We start from the raw sequence: 19,979 nt of genomic DNA, 5'->3' as shown, positions 1-19,979 counted from the left end.
GCTGCAGCCGGAGGACGGGGTGATAACGGATTATCTTGACACTATTGCACTGGCGTGGTTTAACAACGGGGCGAGGGAATATATGGACCTGCCGATCACGCAGGAGGATATACGTACGACCATAGCCGGCATGCCCTCGGGTAAAGCGCCGGGACCGGATGGCCTTACGGCGTCCTTTTATAAAGAATATGCTGACGTCATTGTCCCCAGGTTGCATAGGATGTACATGGAAGCGATGGAAACGGGAAGCCTACCCCCCTCACTCCGTGAAGCCATGATAATCACGCTTTTAAAACCAGACAAGGATCCCATGAGCCCTGATTCGTACAGGCCGCTCTCGCTAATAAACCTGGACGCCAAGATTTACGCTAAATTGTTGGCGGAACGTTTGAAACCGATGCTGCCCCAGATAGCGCTGTCAGATCAGTCAGGGTTTGTGACAGGTCGATCGACCTCGCACAATCTACGTACCTTATTTGGTCTGCTGCACTACTTAGACCCGAAGGTCCAGGCGATAGCCGCCTTGCTAGACGCCACCAAGGCGTTTGACTCCCTTGAGTGGAAATTCCTACATGCTCTATTCACGAGAATGGGCTTTAGTAGGCTGTTTATTCAAAAAATTTGCATCATATACAATGGTCCGACGGCTAGGGTGAAGGTAAATGGACAGATTTCGCGGTCAATCAGTATCTCTAGGGGAACCAGGCAAGGATGCCCCCTATCGCCACTGCTATTTGCCATCGCCACGGAACCCTGAGCGGCGAGACTGCGGCAACACCACACCCAGCGCAGCATAGGATTCACTTCCAGGGGGCTATTGGTGTCACTGTACGCCGACGACATGACAATTTTTGTGAAAGACCCTGCGGACAATTTCGCCCCCATTATGCGTGAATTGGTGCGGTATGGTGGACTGACGGGCATTAATATTAATTGGTCCAAGTCTACGATCTTGCCGCTGACGGACGGAACGGTACACTGTAATACTGAATTCCCAATATCCTGGGTGACGGAGGAGGTGAAGTACCTGGGGATCCATATTAGCCGCTCGATACAGGAGCTATGGCTTTTGAATTACGGCAAGGCAATGGACTGGCTCGAGACGAAAGTTAGGACATGGGCCACATTGCCACTGTCCATGACTGGCCGGATAGCCATAGCTAAAATGGTTATACTACCCAAATTTTTATATTTATTTGTTAACATACCGCTGCCGCTTACAATGTCTTTTTTTACGCGACTACGCTCCGCGATATTACACCTAGTGTGGGCGGGCAAACAGCCCAGAATCAAATGGAAGGTGCTGACGCTTCCCTTCCGACAGGGTGGTCTGACGGCGCCAGATTTTGAGCTACATGCATATAGTGCCCAAGCGCAGTACCTGCATTTCTGGCAGCACCCGATCCCGTATCAACCTCATGTAGCGATCGAGGCAGACGTGTCGGCACCCACTCCCTTAGGCACAACGGTCTATCACAAATACAAACGCTCGTCGGAAGATGTAAACACAGTTGAAACAGCACGTTGGGCCTGGCAGCGCATAGCGGAGCGGGCGGGAATTGCTGAACTATATGCTCCATCTATGCCGCTGAGCGGTAATCCGTTACTGAGTCCCTTACTTAGAATTCGCATTGAAACTAGGGGCACTTATGTCCTTATGTATATTCATTAGGATAGTTTCCAAGCAGCGAAGTCTAGCCTCTATGGGTTCGAGCAAAGCTTTCAGCATATTAAAAATATTTGTGTTATCCATGCTTGGTCCATTCCCCTCCTGAGGTTGTCTGGCTAAATTAACGACTTCCCCACTCAGCTCCAAGATTTCCTCCAGACTGTGATCAATGATTGTATCGTCTGGAAGGCTCAGTGGTAAGCCATTTGTGATCGGGTGCAGTCCCCCTATATCATTAGAACAGGCGACCAAATTATTGTTCACAACGACTGGGTCGGGAATGGCATTATATTGGTTGCGGGCAGTTTGAGCCTTCTTTCCTTTGAGGGAAGCCGGTTTATCAGCCTTTTGTTTTTGTTTAGGTATTGCACCCTCTTTCAGGCCCCTATCGTTTATAGCAGTCACCAAGACAGAATGATTTGGCTCATTTCCATTTGCTCCAATGTCTGTCAGGAGGTTTAGATTAGGAGAGGCCTCCAGGTCCATTTGTGAGTGAGAAGCATCAAGTTCCCCAGTAACCCCAATATTATGTACTATGGCACGAGTATTTGGGTGTGAGTCGATATTAGGCGTCTTTGCCTGGGCAATGAGGCCCAAAGAAGATCTCCTGGCCCTAGCTAGATCTTGGGAAACTCTCCTGTCCATCAATGTTATTCCCTCATCGATTAGTGCATGAGTACGGACAATGAAATCATCCAGAGTCCCGGTAAGTTTTTTTGCTCCTGCTACCGCCATGCTTCTAGTTTCCCTACAGGTCATAATGACCCTGCACTAAGTGTAGGTAAGCTAAAAGCTTAAGCTATGGGAAATGGAGAGTGGGGCTGATGGAGTACGACCAGGGTTGATCGCCCAGGCCAGGCTCCTCAGGCCTCTGAGGGCTACAGAGGGCCCGCCCTTTGCCCGGGCTTCGCTCGGCGTCCCGCTCGCGTCCCGCTGAGCGGAGATCCGTTGTTTTTCAAAGGGCGGTTGCGGCCGGGGGGCGTGTCTTGCTTGGGGCGCGGCCGTGCACACCTGTGCAGCGCAGGGACTCCTGGTCTTGAGAGTCCCTGCAGCGCGCGCCCTCAGTTTGCTCCGGTGTTCCCTCCTCCTTTTGGTGGCAGACAGCACTCCTGCAGCCTCGACCCCACGCCTTACACCGCGCAGCGGCACCCGCGAAGCGGGTGCTGCAAGCTGTTATCGCGCGGTGGGGCGGTCAATCCCTCCCGGGATACAGGGAGGCATGCAGGATAGCCAGGGGGATCAATGATACACGCAGCAGCCAGACGGTGAGTTACCTCAGCGCACAGGGTCCCGCTATCAGGGAGGCAAGCAGAATAGCCAGGGGAATAAGCGTTACAAACAGCAGCCAGTCGATGAAATTTTCTCAGCACACAGGGTCATCCACCATGAAACCGTCTGTTTCATATGCTGAGTGACAGTTACCCTGTCGTTGAAAGACCCTTCCACCTGCTTCCACTGAAGGTCTAGTTCCTCTTGCAAGGGGCGCATTCGCAGCCTGCAGTGCGGAATCAATTGAATACAGGATGAAATCGACCCTAGAAGAGATTTGTACATCCTGACTGTCATCCAACTTCTCTTTTGCAATCGAGCGGCTGAAGACATGAGTTTCATTTGTCTCTCTTCCGAAGGGAAGGCCTTGCACACCTGAGTATCGAGTATTGCTCTGAGGAACTTCACCGTACCCGCCGGTCGAAGAACCGATTTTTCTCTGTTGAGTTGTAAACCCAGCCGAATGAAGAGACTTAGACATGTTTCCACCGCCTCTGTTGCCTCGTGGAAACTTGGTGCCTTCAGCAGCCAGTCGTCTAAGTACGGGAATACTTCCAGCAACTGTCTTCTCAGAAACGCTGCTACCGGGGCCAGCACCTTTGTAAATATCCGGGGTGCGGACTTTAATCCAAATGGGAGCACCATAAACTGGAAGTGACTCTTGCCTACTGTGAAGCGAAGGAAACGTCTGTGAGCTGGGTGGATTGGGATATGAAAATAGGCATCTTCCAGGTCTAACGTAGCCATGAAGTCGCCTGGATTTAAGAGGCCCAAGATGTCCTGGAGCGAAATCATCCGAAACGACAGTTTTAAGAGATAGGTGTTGAGCTCCCTCAAATCCAGGATCGGACGCCACTTTTCCTTTGTTTTGTGGAGCAGAAAAAATCTTGAATAGAAACCTTCTCCTCTTTGCGATAGGGGAACACGTTGGATCGCCCCTTTCCGAAGCATTTGTTGCACTTCCAATTGCAGGAGGTTTAGATGTTTTGAAGTAGTGGTGTGGGGAGCTCTTGTAGGTGGAAATTCCTGGAATTCTAACGTATGCCCATGTCGGATGATGTTCAAAACCCACTGATCCGATGTTATTTCTTCCCAGCTGCTCAGATGTTGAGTTATCCTGCCGCCCACTGGAGACCCATGGAGCGGAGGAACAGTTGGCAGAGTCAGGAGGCAGCTATTGACGCTTGCCAGCGTCCCTGCCTTGACGCCCTTGACGTCCACGAGAGTTCTGACGAGAGAACGACTGAGATTGTGACTGCCGCTGATAATACTGATTGCCGTACTGAGGTCTGTACGACTGCGACTGCTGCGAGTACCGTTGCTGTTGATAACCACCTCTTGTCAAAGTGAAGCCTCTTCCTCTTGCCCCACGGAACGGTGTTTTCCTATATTGTAAGGTACCAAGGGCCGGATGTAGGTCGGTCGGTAACGGCCGAAAATCGGTATTTTCGGCCGTTACCGACCGGTATTTACGAAATGGTATGTAGGGCACCATATTTTACAGATTCGGTAAATTTACCGATCGGTAAATTTACCGAATCTGTAAAATACCGAATCGGTATTTTTACCTATTCGATAAATCTGATATGTAGGTGGGACTCTTCTGAGTCCCACAACCCTTACCGAATCTGTATTTTACCATCAAATATATTTGATGGTAAAATACCGATTCCGGTGTGCATGCACATGTGTGCATGCACACCTGTGCCATATGACAGGCAGACCTGCCCTTAGGGCAGGTATGCCTGCCACATGGCCCCCGAACCTTTTTTGGGGGTGCTAGAGGGTGTCAAAGTGACACCCCCTGCATCCTTGTCAAAATCGGTATTTACCGATTCGGTAAATACCGACCGGTAATGCCCCATTCATTCCTATGGGCTTTTATTCCTTGCAGTGTGTCATCGATATGTTTTCCAAATAACATGTCCCCATCAAAGGGTAAGTCCAGAATCTTATTTTGAACTTCTGGTCGGAAGTAAGTAGCTCGTAGCCAACCCTGCCGTCTAAGAACAGCCGCGCTACCCAGAGCACGGAAAGAAGTGGTTGCAATGTCCATCGCACAGTCAGTCATTTCTGAAGAAGAACGTTGCCCCTCTTCCAGAAGTTTTTGTGCTTCAGCCTTAGGGTCATCCGCCAGTAGGTCTACATAGGCTGCAATATCACTCCACATCTGACGGTCGTACCTTGCTAGAATCGCCAGGGCATTGGCCGCCCGGACCAGCAAGCTAGCCATTGATGAAAAACGCTTCCCAGCGTTGTCTAACCTTCTACCCTCCTTGTCTGGTGGAGTTGTGAGGGTGGCCGAAGGATTTCGCGATTTTTTCTGTGCTGCCTGTGATATGACTGAGTCTGGTCGAGGTTGTCCAATCAAGCAGGCGGGACTGTCATCAGGAGCTTTATACTTCTTCTCTAGGCGTGGTAAGGTTCGAATAACCGTCGCCGGGGCCTGCATCACCTTCTTTCCTTCTTTCCATATATGATCTATAATGGGAATCGAACGCACTGCCTTACGGTAAGCCTCTTTAAAATCATATAAAAAACAATCAGTAGATGTTGAAGGCATGGCTAGTTTAAAGCGTGCCGTGGCTCTCTCCATTAAGCTGAAGAAACCTCCCACCTCCGCCGGAGGTAAATCTATCGGGTCAGGCACCGGAGAAGCCGGATCCGGAATAATATACTGGTTCCATTCACTATCCGGGTTCTGATCCTGGTTGTCACCTGCTCCATCCTCATCCGAGGTGTCATCCCGGTGTGGTGTATGCCTAGGATATTCCCTCTCTTCATCCACATGTGACGGAGGCACAGACTGAGTCGCCACCACCTGTGGCTGAACCTGCACTTGACTTTCCACTGTACTCGACCCTTGTCTGCTTCTATATTCTTCCAGCATAGCTCTTAAGTCTGTCAGCAGACTCATAGGCATAGTAACCGTGCCCTGCTGCCCCTGGGATTCCTGGTATGCGACTTGGTCTTGCTGTCGCTGTTCTTGCCGATAATAATAACCATCATCTTGGTCAGAATCATGGTATTTAAGATTCAACTGTGATGGACTATATGCATCTCCATACATCTCATTCTCCTCCTCTGAGTAGTCCTCTTCGTCAAATAAAAGGGCTGGGGGTAATGAATCCACCTTTCTAGGTGAAGTCATATCCGGAGTTATCTTCCTTTTCCTGGTGCTTTCCCTTGCACCTGCCGTCGACGGCGTCATAAATGAGTCCACCAAATCCCTAGGCTGTACTGCCATCGTCGACGGGGCTGTCGACGAGATTATCATCACCGTCGACGGGACCGTCATCGTCGACGGGCTCGTCATCGTCGACGGGACTGTCGTCGTCGACGGGACTGTCGTCGTCGACGAGATTGCCATCGTCGACGGGATTGTCATCGTCGACGGAATCGTCCTCGTCGACCAGGTGGTAACCGTCGACGTAATTATCGTCGTCGACGCTGTCGTCGCCCCAGTCTTCGTCGACGGCATCGTCGTTGAAGTCCTCGTCGACGCCTTCGTCGTCGCTGGATGGCTCGTCGACGGATGAGGAGACAAAGTCACTGAAGAGGCCTTAGAGCCTTCTTTAACCACTGTTGAGGCTTCTACAGTTGGCTTCTTGAAGGGCTTAGAAACTTTGTCCTGATGTGTAGGCCCGGCCGAGCCCTCATCAAGTTTTGCCTTCTGCACCTGAGGTGCTTGCCTTTCCCTCTCCTTTACACTTCCGTGAGGAGATTCGCCAGGCTCGGGCTTGCCAGACCTATCAGAGGTCCCACGCACAGCCTTTGAGGGGGGTTCAGATGATACCTCCACAGATGATCTACCCCTCTTTAGAGACGTTTTAGAAGATGTTGACCTGGCATCCTCCTCATCACTTGATACCACTACATCCTTCTTTCCAAACTTCCTGAGCCAAATAAGTAATCTTCCTTCACGATCACGAAGGGTCTTAACAAACATCATCCTACATATTTTACAATCTTCTGCTTTATGCTCAGGGTATAAACAATATATACAGTCCTTGTGTTTGTCCTCAACATAAAGTCGTTTTTTGCCACAAGTGGCACAAGGCTTGAATAGGCTCTTCTTTTCCTTATCAGCCATTGTTAAATCTTGAACAAATCCTGTCAGAAAACAGTTTAAATAATACCTCAAAGTAGAAGTTAGAGCAGAGCTCTAAGTAGACTCCCTGTCACCAACGATGCGGTAGAAAATCTGAGGTTCTGAGCTTTCTCAGGAAGGTTCCACAGGGTGAGGCTAATCTGATTGGTTGCTAAGGTGAGTTTGGGTCTTTTTACATAAGGACACCTATAGGCTACAAAATATAATGAGGCCTAGGCCTATCTTTTACTTTTTTGTACCTACTAGGGTGTATTTACCTAGGTATATATATATATATCCATCCATTGCAGAACCCAAATTGGAAGAACCATACGGAGACCTTCGTGGCGCTTTGTATATATATATATATATATGATTACCGAGGCTCCCATTCCGACGACGGGGAATGATACAAGCAATGGGAATCTATGAAAGTTCCAATACTGGAGTAAATACCGAATTTTACCGATTCGGTATTTACAATTCAGTAAATGCCATGTAGGTAAATATTCTGTAACAATTACCGAATCGGTAAGAATCGGTATTTACCGATTCGGTAATTACAGAATCGGTATTTGCCATTGATTCCTATGGGCCTTGAAGCCCATAGGATTCAATAGCAAATACCGATTCGGTAATTACCGATTCGGTAAAATTACCGATTTTACAAGGGGGACAGGGTGTCACTTTGACACCCTGTTGCACCCCTGTTTCTGGCTTGTATGCCATGTGACACACATACATGCCCTTAGTATGCCATGTGACACACAGACATGCCCTTAGGGCATGTCTGTGTGCCACATGGCACAGGTGTACATGCACAGATGTGCATGTACACAGGAATTCGTTATTTACCATGCCATCATATTTCATGGTAAATAACGAATTCCTAAGGGCCTGTGGCACTGTTTCCAGTGCCACCTACATCCCATATTACCGATTCTGTACATTTACCGAATCGGTAATTTACAGATTCGGTAAATTTACCGATTCGGTAAATATACAGAATCGGTAATATTTTGGCCACCTACATCTGAATATCAAAATACCGGTCGGTAACGGCCGAAATCGGACGTTACCAACCGGTATTTGGCCACCTACATATGGCCCTCATTGTGTTTACATTTTGATTTCATGTAAGCATGCAGTGAAAATATTATTATCAAGAAAAATTCACTATGGTTTTTGAGTAAAAAGAATGTTATGAGGTTAAATGGTATGATTTTGTGTGAATTAATTGAGCAAACTCAGTTTTGCATACCCCAGTGCGGGTAGGGTCAAGTGATCTGGTACACTTGCTTTGTTCATTTGTTCATAGCTGAAGAGGATAGCTACCTCTTTCCCTCCCAGCACGCTTTGACAGAACATTTGGTTTCAATATTAGAATTGTTTACATTTCATGATATTAGGTGTGCGCAGCCCAAAGCAATATTTACTTGTGGATACCCTCATCAGAGCCTCACCCGAGCCCAGCCTGGAGAGGAGAAAACCACTCGATCTATGCTGCTTCAATTGATAGGATCACATCTCCCTTCCCCTTACATCAATAATATGCACTTGCTTCCGATCGTACAAAGAGTCGATTATAATGCTCTCTGCCTTGTCTATTATGCCTTACACAAGAAAACTCCTGCATATTTTACTAACATTTTTCTCCCCTCACAATCAGCTAGGCACCTAATGTAACCCCCTCAAACACTATTTGCTGCTACTACAGCCTAGATATACAGGCCATATTGATGACGTTTGGGGTGCAGGGCAGCGCAGCATGTCACTTTGCTGCACTGCCCCTGCGTCACAGGAAAAGGGCATGAATGTGCCATACATATCCAATACAGCATATTCCTGTCCCTTGCCCCTAAGGTGGCACCGTTTTTCCCACCTCAGGCACCCTTACACCATGCTCCTGAGGAGTCGTAAGATTTTGGCATATTCCCAAGTTTAGAAGTCCTTGTAAATTGGGGAATGGGTAACAAACCAAGGAGTTGCCGGGGGAACCCACTGCAAAAGCCCATGGAAAGCCTTCCATGAACATAGTAGGGCAACGCAGTGATTTGTGCCGCGTTGCCTTACTCCTGATTTTTTAAGCCATTCAAAGCCACACTAAGTGGCTTTGTGTGGCTTCAGAATTCGGACTTAGAGGTTTGCATCACGCATGTACCACGTGACGTGGTACAAGCATGATGCAAAGCTCTCATAAATATGCCGCCAATTGTTTAAGGCTTCTCCCGCTGGAAGCAATTGCCTTTCTCCCTTCAGTGAGAAATGGACCTAAGGAAATTCCATAAACAAGTGATGACCCACCTTCTCTGCAAAGCTCTTGGTCCTGAGTCTTCCCGGTATGTTGCCTGCTGTTTTCCTCTCCTCCTGCTTTCCTTTACCAGAAGCATCCTTTCTTTGGTTGTTACTTTGGTTTGGGGCATCCATCCATTGCATTACTAAAACCATGAATACAAAAAAATATTGATTATAAAAAACAAACACAAAAGTAAAAGTACACCCGCCCCCCTGAATTTATACAGTTCATGAGCAATGCTCAATTTGAGCAGGTGGTGGCCACCAGCGCTCATGTTTGGGTACAGGGACTTATTTTTCAACACCAAAATTTCACGCAAGGCAAGAGTGAGAAAAGTAGAAAAGGACAAATACGGCATTAGCAAAAGATAGGAAAACCATGACAAAGGGAGAAAATAGAGAAGAAAAATAAACACAACAGTGAGACAAGGAGAAATAAAGTGAAGGGTGGTAGAAGAGTAGGGCATAAGGTGGAATTAAAACTAGGTTGCTTTGGTATTCAGCAGCCCCAACGTTCAATAGAACCAGAACTGTGACCCTGCAATTTTATTTTTTATTTTTAACATATCATGGCCCAGATGTAGGTAAATCTAATTTACCGAATCATAAATACCGAATTTTACCGATTCGGTATTTATGAATCGGTAAATTAGAAGGAGGCAGATGTAGGTATTCTTAATTTACAATTACCGAATCTGTAAGATTCGGTAAATACCGAATCGGTATTTCCCATTGATTCCTATGGGCTTTGAAGCCCATAGGAATCAATGGGAAATACCGATTCGGTATTTACCCAATCGGTAAATACCGAATCCTGGCAGGGGGAACGGGGTGTCACTTTGACACCCTGTAGCACCCCAAGTGCAGGCTTGTGTGCCATGTGGCACACACACATGCCCTAAGGGCATGTCTGGGTGTCACATGGCATAGGTGTACATGCACAGATGTGCATGTACACTGGAAATCGGTATTTTACCACCCAATAGGATTGGGTGGTAAATACCGACTCCTAAAGGGCCTGTGGCACTCTTTGAAGTGCCACCTACATCTTGATTTACAGAATCGGTAAATTTACCGATTCGGTATTTTACCGATTCTGTATATTTATCGAATCGGTAAATATACAGATTCTGTAAATAAGATGCCCCCTACATGCCAAATCCAAAATACCGGTCGGTAACGGCCGAAATCGGCCGTTACCGACCGGTAAATGGCGACCTACATCTGGGCCTAAGTGTTGTTACCAAACAATGCAATATGATTTAATGCATTATTGCTGCACAAAATGTATAGTTCGGAAATGCATGTCTGTGTGTCACATGGCATAGGTGTACATGCACAGATGTGCATGTACACTGGAATTCGGTATTTTACCACCCAATAGGATTGGGTGGTAAATTAAGGATTCCTAAGGGCCTGTGGCACTGCAAACTATGCCACCTACATATGGATATACAGAATCAGTATATTTACCGATTCGGAAAAAAACCGAGGCGGTACATTTACCGAATCGGTAAATATACCGATTCTGTAAATTACAGCCCACCTACATGTCAAAAGCCAAATACCGGTCGGTAACGTTTCCGACCGGTATTAGGGCTCCTACATCTAGCCCTTTATATCTAGGTATTTGCCCTCTCAAAGTTTGCATTAGTATTTGTTTTGTATTAGTGCAATTAAGATAAATAAAATAACTGTTAACATAATGTTTTCTGTGCGTCCTGACGCATAAGGAATGGTATAGGGTCTTAGGATATCCACGCAAACTCTACCACAATGCTAAATTCCAATATATTCAGCATAATATTCTACATAGGGAGTACCTCACTTACACAGGATATATGGCACTACCGCCAGTTGCCCCAGATTCTGAGCACATAACGCTAACAGGGCTCACATGTTTTGGAGCTGCCCAGTGGCGGGTGGCGATATGGCAAGAGGTCACAGACAAGCTGACAGACATCACAGGTCGGGCTGGACTGTGCTTCATGGAATGTGATAAGCTGGGACTTTTCAAAGGCAAGAAATCAGGGAGCGCTATCAACCGCTTTCTAGACTTGGCACTGTTGCAGGTTCAGAGATCCATTGCCATGCATGGGAATGCCAGCAGTCTACAATATTGGCACGTGGCCACTCTCAAATGGGGGAAGCCCGAATCGGTGGCCCTCCAGCAAGAGGCGGCCCATGTCCTCTGTTGGGCCTCCATTGCATTGCATATTTATATGAGAAATGGTGTTGGTGTGGATCGGGTTGATGATAGTTCACTAAAGCGCTCTAGACTTACACGGTACTCCTTGGGCATGCTGATACTGTGAGGCACTATTCCGCTTTTGATTCTTTGAATTATGACATTGTGAGGCATCTTCCTCCTTTTGATATTGTGGATCTAGAACAACACAATTTTTCATATAAAGACGGCAATGATTTTTATTATTCTTAAGCCCTGATGAAGTTCCCATGCATGGGAACGAAATGCGTTTGCTGAGCTGCTTTGTTGTAATAAAGAATTACGCATGAAAATGAAGAACATAAATAAAGGTTTTTGAACAATTACTACGGTTTCTTTGACTTCATCATCTGACGCACCTCCTATTGGTTTATAAACTCCAATAATGTACTGAAGTTCGAAAGGTTGTTGTTTTATAGCAAAATTGTTATTGCCCGCACCGCTAGATTAAATCATTTCAAGAAATCATCTCAAGGAATTCAGCTGCAATGACAATATCTGCTTTAATTCCATCTAAGTTTTTCTTGTTATATAAAACATTTGAAATAAAATAAGATAGATAAAACAAATGATGGCCACACTGTGGCCAGATTAGTCCAAACGCCACGTCCAGAATTGATAGCAGTCCAGAATTCCCACTTGAATAATGGACATTCTCAAGCTTGAGCAAAATGGAAGTTATGAAGGTTCGTCGGATCTAAAGAAGAATTAACCTCAGCTAGGGCAGCTGTTCACTAGCTTTATTACACTTGAGCACATAATCTCAGAATATCTCCTTGAGGATGACTTGTGGGCACTGAGCAAGCCCTTAGACTCTAGCACTAATATATGTTGAATGTCAAAAACAGCTATAGCCTCTTGGTGCGAAAGTCTTGAAGATGTTGGACGCAGAGCAGTACTCAACCATCCTTTCAGGTAACTGAGGAAGAGTTTCAGCCCCTGGAGAATCTTTAGAAATCCATAATTATTTCTGTTTCCTGTCAAAGGTAGAACAGAAAGGGTATTAAGCCCCCCCATTGAGCCTCAACATTAGCTAGGTGTCAGAGGCAATTCTATGTAAATCAGACGAAAATGAAGAATCTAGGTAGCAAATGGAGAGGCATGAGCAATAAACGAGAAAGGACTTAAGGAATGCCAGCTAGTGACTCAAAGGGTAAGAGGGTAACTGGATGAGGTATGACGAGGCAGCCGCGGCAGTACGCGCCGAAGGTCACAGACCAGGTCTGAGCTTCAGGACAGTTGCCAATTACAGAACCGTCTGCACATCGACAGTAAATGCTCATGTTTCGATTAATACTATTCAGATAACATGCCGCTCTTTGTGAGTGGGCCGGTTTCATCGAGTGGAACACTTCTAAAAGGTTTCTAAGAAGAAGTTTAAACATGCGAGTACAGGGAGGGGGAATACAGGGGGAGTGAGGTGGTGGGAGGAATGGGCATGCCAGGAAGTGGAATGAGACGCAGGAATGAAAACAAGACGTGCGCCCGCCATAATTTGTTGTTAAAGAAAAAGAAATTGAGTTGGGCGACCAGTGCGCAACAAGACGCACAGCCCCCATGACCGATTGTTGTTTTTTTTAAAAAAGAGAAAGCGTGCATGGCACACTGAATGTAAGCTGTGGGAGAGGGGTGCAGGCGGTCGCCGCCATTGGGGATTCTATGCCCATGTAAAAACTCATTAAAGAAAGTAGTGCCCACTGACCTAACACTTCATACCATATAACAACCGTAAGTAAAGGGGTCAGTAGCCATGGGAGGTTACAAATAAAGACAAGGCAGTAGTAAGGAGGGACTAACAAGCCGATTACTGAATCAGAAGCCAGCATTTCCAAAGGACAAAGACACAAGCCAATGACAACTGGTGCTCATGTAGAGCTCTCTGATACCTGATTACCTGATACCATTGGGTCAAGTTCACGCTATATAAAACTCCGAAAATAAAAGGAGGAAGCACAACTGTTGGATGCGTGCCAGTTTGGAATGAGGAAATTCACTTGAGGGTACTCACATAACCAGGGCAAACCATTAGATACTGATCACTAGCGAATGTTGACACGTCCTGCTCACCATTAAGCCATTTCCTTCTGATCATGCCATCATTGACTTACTAAGCGGTACAAAAGGGGGTGGTGATGGACGGAGCATCTGAACGAATCAAACACACACCCAGTCAACAGATCTGGGTTTAATCCCTCACCGTTCTTTAGCCCACTCTGCTACCCCAGTTCAGACATGGCCATATGCAAATCAGTCTGACCATGTGCCTCCTGGGAACAGTCCAGCCTGGACTGGAATCCAGCTTCCTAGGACCGGTTTCTGGCATTACACCCGTCTTCACCCAGGCTTGTTTGAAGACGGAGTATTTATTCTAAGGTGGTTTCTCTCTTGTGTCCAACATATAGAGGCCCATTAGGATGGCAGACGGAAACGTGTCCCGTCCGCCATGGTCGCGGCAAAAACACTCTCGACCGCAACACGGATAATCCGCTGTAGCGATTAGGATAATTCTGTCAAGAAACACCGACCGCGGCGGACGGATCACATCAAACACCATCCGCGGCGGACGGATCACACCAAAGACCGCCGTAAGCGGACGGTACCAAAGAAACACCCTCTGCCGCGGACGAACATGACCGCGGAAACAGGCCCAACCGCCGCAATACCTGCGAGGTTCCGGCCGCACGATTAGGATAACGCCGCCATTCCAACAAAACCCACCACCTCCCTCGACCGCAGCGGAAACAATGCTACGACAAATGAAGCATGACTGCGGAAGTACCAAACGAACAACATCCCTGCCGTCAAACCTATTCCAAAATGGCTGACGGAAGTAAATAGAAAACACACTAAACAGGACACACACCCACCTGAAACACCAACTCCCAACAACTACACGCCCCAATGACACCCCCTCCCAAGCCCCGAAAAATGCACCCAAGTCACCACACCCACAGAACACCTGACTGGCAGCAACCATTGGGACACAACCACCACACAGAGTATAAAAATAATCCCTCCCATTACCACAATCCTTTGCATCACAGCACAGCAGCAATAAAGAGGCAGAATACCACAAACAGCATACACACACAAACCCACATACAACCTGCACACAAACTCACCCACCACACAAACCCCCACAACACCATCCCTACACACCACACACCTGCACACCCCACCCCACCACACACACACCTTGCACATCACACACCATGGCACCCAAGAAAAACCCCAAGTTCACAGACAGTGAGTTGAAGGTCATGGTGGATGATATCATCCGTGTCGAACCACATCTGTTCGGTACCCAAGTCCAGCAGACCACCTTGGCAACCAAAACAAACATGTGGGACAGGATAGTGACCAGAGTCAATGCATCAGGGACCGTGCCACGCACCAAACTCGGGATCCAGAAGATGTGGCACGACCTCAAGACAAGGGTGAAAGGCATCAGGGCCAAGAGCCACCTGTGGGCACACCACACTGGCGGCGGCACTCCCCCAGAGCCTATACCATTTGCTGAATGGGAGGAGAAGGTGCTGGGCATACTGCACCCTGAGAGCCTGGAAGGAATCAAAGAGGGACTAGAGGCTGGTAAGTACAAACCAATGACCACTATCACACTGCCATGGTCTGCCTTGCACAACTGCAAAGACACATCCCCCATGCACCAATCCATGCATGTGGGCCACATAGTCACCCAAATGTGAAGTCCTGGGCTCAAATGCACCCACCATGACCAAACACCAATGTTGCCTCCTACGTTCCCAGCCTTGCATGTTGTCAAAGCAGCCAGCACCACAACTCCCAACAGGCCCACATGTCTACAGGGAGGGTGGTGGTGGGTGGGGGGTGTGAGAGACCAGCACTACAACTCCCAACAGGCCCCCATGTCGACAGGGAGGGTGGTGGTGGTTGTGAGAGAGTTGGTTGGGGGGTGTGAGAGAGGTGGGTGGGGTGTGTGAGAGACCAGCACTACACCTCCCAACAGGCCCCCATGTCTACAGGGAGGGTGTTGGTGGGTGGGGTGTGTGAGAGATGTGGGTGGGGTGTGTGAGAGAGGTGGGTGGGGGTGTGAGAGACCAGCGCTACACCTCCCAACAGGCCCCCATGTCGACAGGGAGGGTGTTGGTGGGTGGGGGGTGTGAGAGACCAGCACTACAACTTCCAACAGGCCCCCATGTCGACAGGGAGGGTGGTGGTGGGTGGTGGGTGTGAGAGAGTTGGGTGGGGGGGGTGAGAGAGGTGGGTGGGGGTTGTGAGAGAGGTGGGTGGGGTGTGTGAGAGACCAGCACTACACCTCCCAACAGTCACCCATGTCTACAGGGAGGGTGTTGGTGGGTGGGGGTGTGAGAGAGGTGGGTGGGGGGTGTGAGAGACCAGCACTACACCTCCCAACAGGCCCCCATGTCTACAGGGAGGGTGTTGGTGGTTGGGGGGTGTGAGAGAGGTGGGTGGGGGGTGTGAGAGACCAGCACTACACCTCCCAACAGGCCCCCTTATCGACAGGGAGGGTGGTGGTGGGTGGGGGGTGTGAGAGACCAGCACTACAACTCCCAACAGGCCCCCATGTCGACAGGGAGGGTGGTGGTGAGTGGGGGGTGTGAGAGACCAGCACTACAACTCCCAACAGGTCCCCATGTCGAAAGGGAGGGTGGTGGTGGGTGTGAGAGTTGGGTGGGGGTGTGAGAGAGATGGGTGGGGGTTGTGAGAGAGGTGGGTGGGGAGTGTGCGAGACCAGCACTACACCTCCCAACAGTCACCCATGTCTACAGGGAGGGTGTTGGTGGGTGGGGGTGTGAGAGAGGTGGGTGGGGGGTGTGAGAGAGATGGGTGGGGGGTGTGAGATTGGTGGGTCGGGTGTGTGAGAGAGGTGGGTGCGGGGTGTGAGAGAGGTGGGTGGGAGGTGTGAGAGAGGTGGGTGGGGGGTGTGAGAGACCAGCACTACAACTCCCAACAGGCCCCCATGTCTCATCCCAGAGCAAGATGGAGTCCGCCCACCATTTGCTGACCAGTGCATTGCCTCCTTCAAACTTAGAGGTACATATACATCTTCACAGGGGCACCATCCAATAGCAGGACCGGACCACATATATCCAAGTATTGTCTCCCCACCTCCACGCCACCATATTGCCCTGTACTGTCAACCACAACAACATGATGACAACAACAACCATGTCGTAATCCCATAGTGATTTGTAATGTGACAACAAAAAGCCTGTCATGTCCACAGCATTGATTCTGAAATTCTTGTCCTTCAGGTGACGGCAACTTGACAGGCGAAAGCAGCAACCGCCAGCAACAGTTGCCCCCCTCACAGCTTGGACTCTCTAATGAGGATCCCATTGATACCTCGGGTGCAGAGGACGATGCTGGCCCCAGCACACTCCCAGTGCCATCAGGCTCCCAGGACATCCCGGCCTCCACCACCTTGGCCAGTGTCACAAGACCAACACCAGCCATTGTGAGCTGTGCAGCTACCACCACCACCACCACCTCCACTCCTGCCTGTGCCACCCTGCCTGACCCATCGTCCGATGATGGGCCATCGACATCTCAGGCTAGCAGGGAGAGTGGAAGGGAGAGGACACAGGTGAGGCCACAGCTCACAAACAGGAGTGCAGGTGGTAGACGAGGTGGGGAACGAGACCCACCCCATCCTGGGACGGAGACCCTGGATGCCATCGCCAGAGTCCATGCCTCCTATGAGCGGTCGCAGGCACAGGCAGATCGAGCCCACCAAGACTCGCTACAGAGATGCCAGCTGTTGCGGTCCATTGACACTCGCATTGGCCAAATTGTTGACCTCATGGGGCAGCAAAATGCTCTTTGGAGGGAGTGGTTATCCCGCACCACACCACCTCCCCCTCACCCAAGTGCCCAGCGGGACAGGTCACCAACACCACCGCCACCATCACCTGAGGCCACTGACAGGGAGGCTGTCCCTGACCAACCTGCCCCCACAGCTGTCTCCGCTCCGGCTCCAAGACGGAGGGGCCGTCCGAGGCTGGATCCAGCTGAGAGCAGTGGCAATGCACCATCCACCCGCTCGAAGAGGGGCCGCCACTGACTTCACCCTTCCTTGTGTCTGCCATTCACCCTGCGAACTATCTTGTCCCACAATGCCAAGCATTGTCACACATCTGTTGGACTAGGTGTACATCACACAATGTGGTGTCCCCACGGAGTTTTCATCTGCCATGACCTTCAACTCTCACTTCCCCCAACACCTACTTGTAAATATGCACTAACATCAATCCACAACCTGTTAATAAACACCATGTAAACACTCAATGCTGTGTGACCTCCATGTTTTAATCACATGTTTGTCTTATAAGTTGTCATTACCAGGTGCAGGGATCAATGTTCTTGAGAATCATGCCTCTGTGGGAGTGACCTAGGGATAATGAGAGAACAACAAGCACTGGTCAGGAAAGTGATTCACACCCATCACAACACACTGTACTGCAACATCTCACAAACCACACTCATCACCAAATAAGTGGATCACAGGACACACATCAGGGACCTTTGCATGTACACCATCTCCCACACCCATTTGCGAACAGAACATACCAGAACAGGCAGCATCCACACACCACATCCACACATCACCAGCAAACATACATCACGCATTGACCAGCAGCACAAGAGGTAGTTACTCACATTCATGGAAAGTAGCGATCAATGAGCTGACGCCTCTGGTCCACACCTTCTTCCTCCCCACTATCCTCATCAGTGGACATGAGTGGGATGGGAGGCGGAGCAACCTGTTGGTCTGCAGGGTCCATGATCAGTTCAATATTATTGCGCAAGGCCAGGTTGTGGAGCATGCAGCAGGCAATCACGATTTGGCATACTTTGCCTGGTGAGTATGGCAGGGCCCCTCCGGTTTTATCCAGGCAGCGAAACCTAGACTTCAGCAGTCCAAAAGTACGTTCCACCACTCGACGTGTCCTCCCATGGGCCTCGTTATAACGCATTTCACTAGGGATAGTAGGATTCCGTATGGGGCTCAGCAACCACGGCCGGTTTGGGTACGCAGAGTCACCTAGGTGGGGGGATAACAGACACATACATCATTACCAGGATTGTTGGGAACAGCATGGCACACATACAACACAATAGTCCTCACAACACACTCACCTACAAGCCACGCACGTTCTGATTAGCCATCAGTTGGGGGACAATGCTGCTCCGCAGGATGTGGGAGTCATGTGGTGACCCGGAAATCTGGCACACACATGGGAGATGATGTTGTCAGCCAGGCACACCACTTGCACGTTGATCGAATGGTAGTGCTTCCGATTGCGATATACAGGTTCACGTGCCTGGGGTGGAATTAGACCAATATGTGTGCCATCAATGGAACCCACTACGTGTGGTATCCGGGCCAGGGCATAGAAGTCACCTTTCACTGCAGCCAGCTCTGCCGCACGTGGTAAATAGATGTAATCATCCCTGTAATGCATCATGGCATTCAGAACATCCCGCAGCACCATGCTGAACATGGATTGTGACATCCCCCGGCATGACCAACTGTGTACTGGAAAGTGCCTGTTGCGAAGAAGTGAAATGCCGCCATCACCTTTGCTGTGGGTGCAATAGCTCCTGGATATGTCCTGCGTGGCAGCAGATGAGGTGCCAATTGTGCTGCAAGCTCCTGCAATCTACGACGGTCAAGGCGGAATTTACGGATCACCTCCTCGTTAACCATGTCCTCCAGCACAGTGTATGGTCGATGCACATTTGGAGCCCTCCTGTGTGGGAGTAGATGGGAGCAGATGTCAATTGACCAACACCGCATAGCTGTGCCAAACTATCACATCTTGACCAACACAATACATATAATGCATCTTTCAGACACTGACTCAATGTGTGACGTGAGCAATATATAAGGCACTACAGCTAACTACACACACAATGTTCACCCACAAACAACATCCTGTGTGCAAACATGTCCAATTTAACGTGCACACATGTTGAAAGAACTGCCAACAACACATGATTGAGGGCCCAAGTGTGGACAAGCGTCCCCACAGACACAGATGGACGTGCACACACAACACGAACATGGAACACACCCTCCTTGTCTTCATGACCCCACCTTCAATGCTGTGCATCCTCACATGACATGCATGGGCACACAACAGGCGACACACATACGCATACACAGAATGCATGTATACCCCCATCATTGCTACTTGCACACACAAACCACACACTCACAACAGCTTCTGAATGTGGGTACACAGCCTTGATGTACTGTGTAGATGTGTACAAATGGAAACGTGTGTCCGCAAAACCAAGACGTCAACACATCGCCATGCACATCTGACGCAACTTGGGTGCACATCACTGGCCTTTGTTAACCACTGGCAAGATCAATAGTATGACCACACATGCAACAAATGGACATGAATGACACACGT

At 49.0% G+C, this 19,979-nt stretch overlaps 1 protein-coding gene across 6 annotated transcripts in view; it reads right to left on the bottom strand.

Moving 5' to 3' along the window:
- Window positions 1-19,979, bottom strand: part of LOC144819281 (uncharacterized) — a 752,536-nt gene that overhangs the window by 75,840 nt on the left and 656,717 nt on the right. For all 6 annotated transcript variants that reach the window (XR_013607256.1, XR_013607258.1, XR_013607259.1 and 3 more), the window contains one exon: window positions 9,333-9,466. Coding sequence is in view for 2 of the 6 variants with exons in the window: in XM_078677246.1 (XP_078533372.1) it covers window positions 9,333-9,466 (134 nt within the window). In the remaining 4 variants the exon portion in view is untranslated. The remainder of the gene's footprint in view (window positions 1-9,332; window positions 9,467-19,979) is intronic.

The sequence above is a fragment of the Lissotriton helveticus genome, chromosome 2_1 (assembly GCF_964261635.1).
Source record: "Lissotriton helveticus chromosome 2_1, aLisHel1.1, whole genome shotgun sequence".
Classification (NCBI taxonomy): Eukaryota; Metazoa; Chordata; class Amphibia; order Caudata; family Salamandridae; genus Lissotriton; species Lissotriton helveticus.
This window is presented reverse-complemented; position numbering and strand designations above follow the sequence as displayed.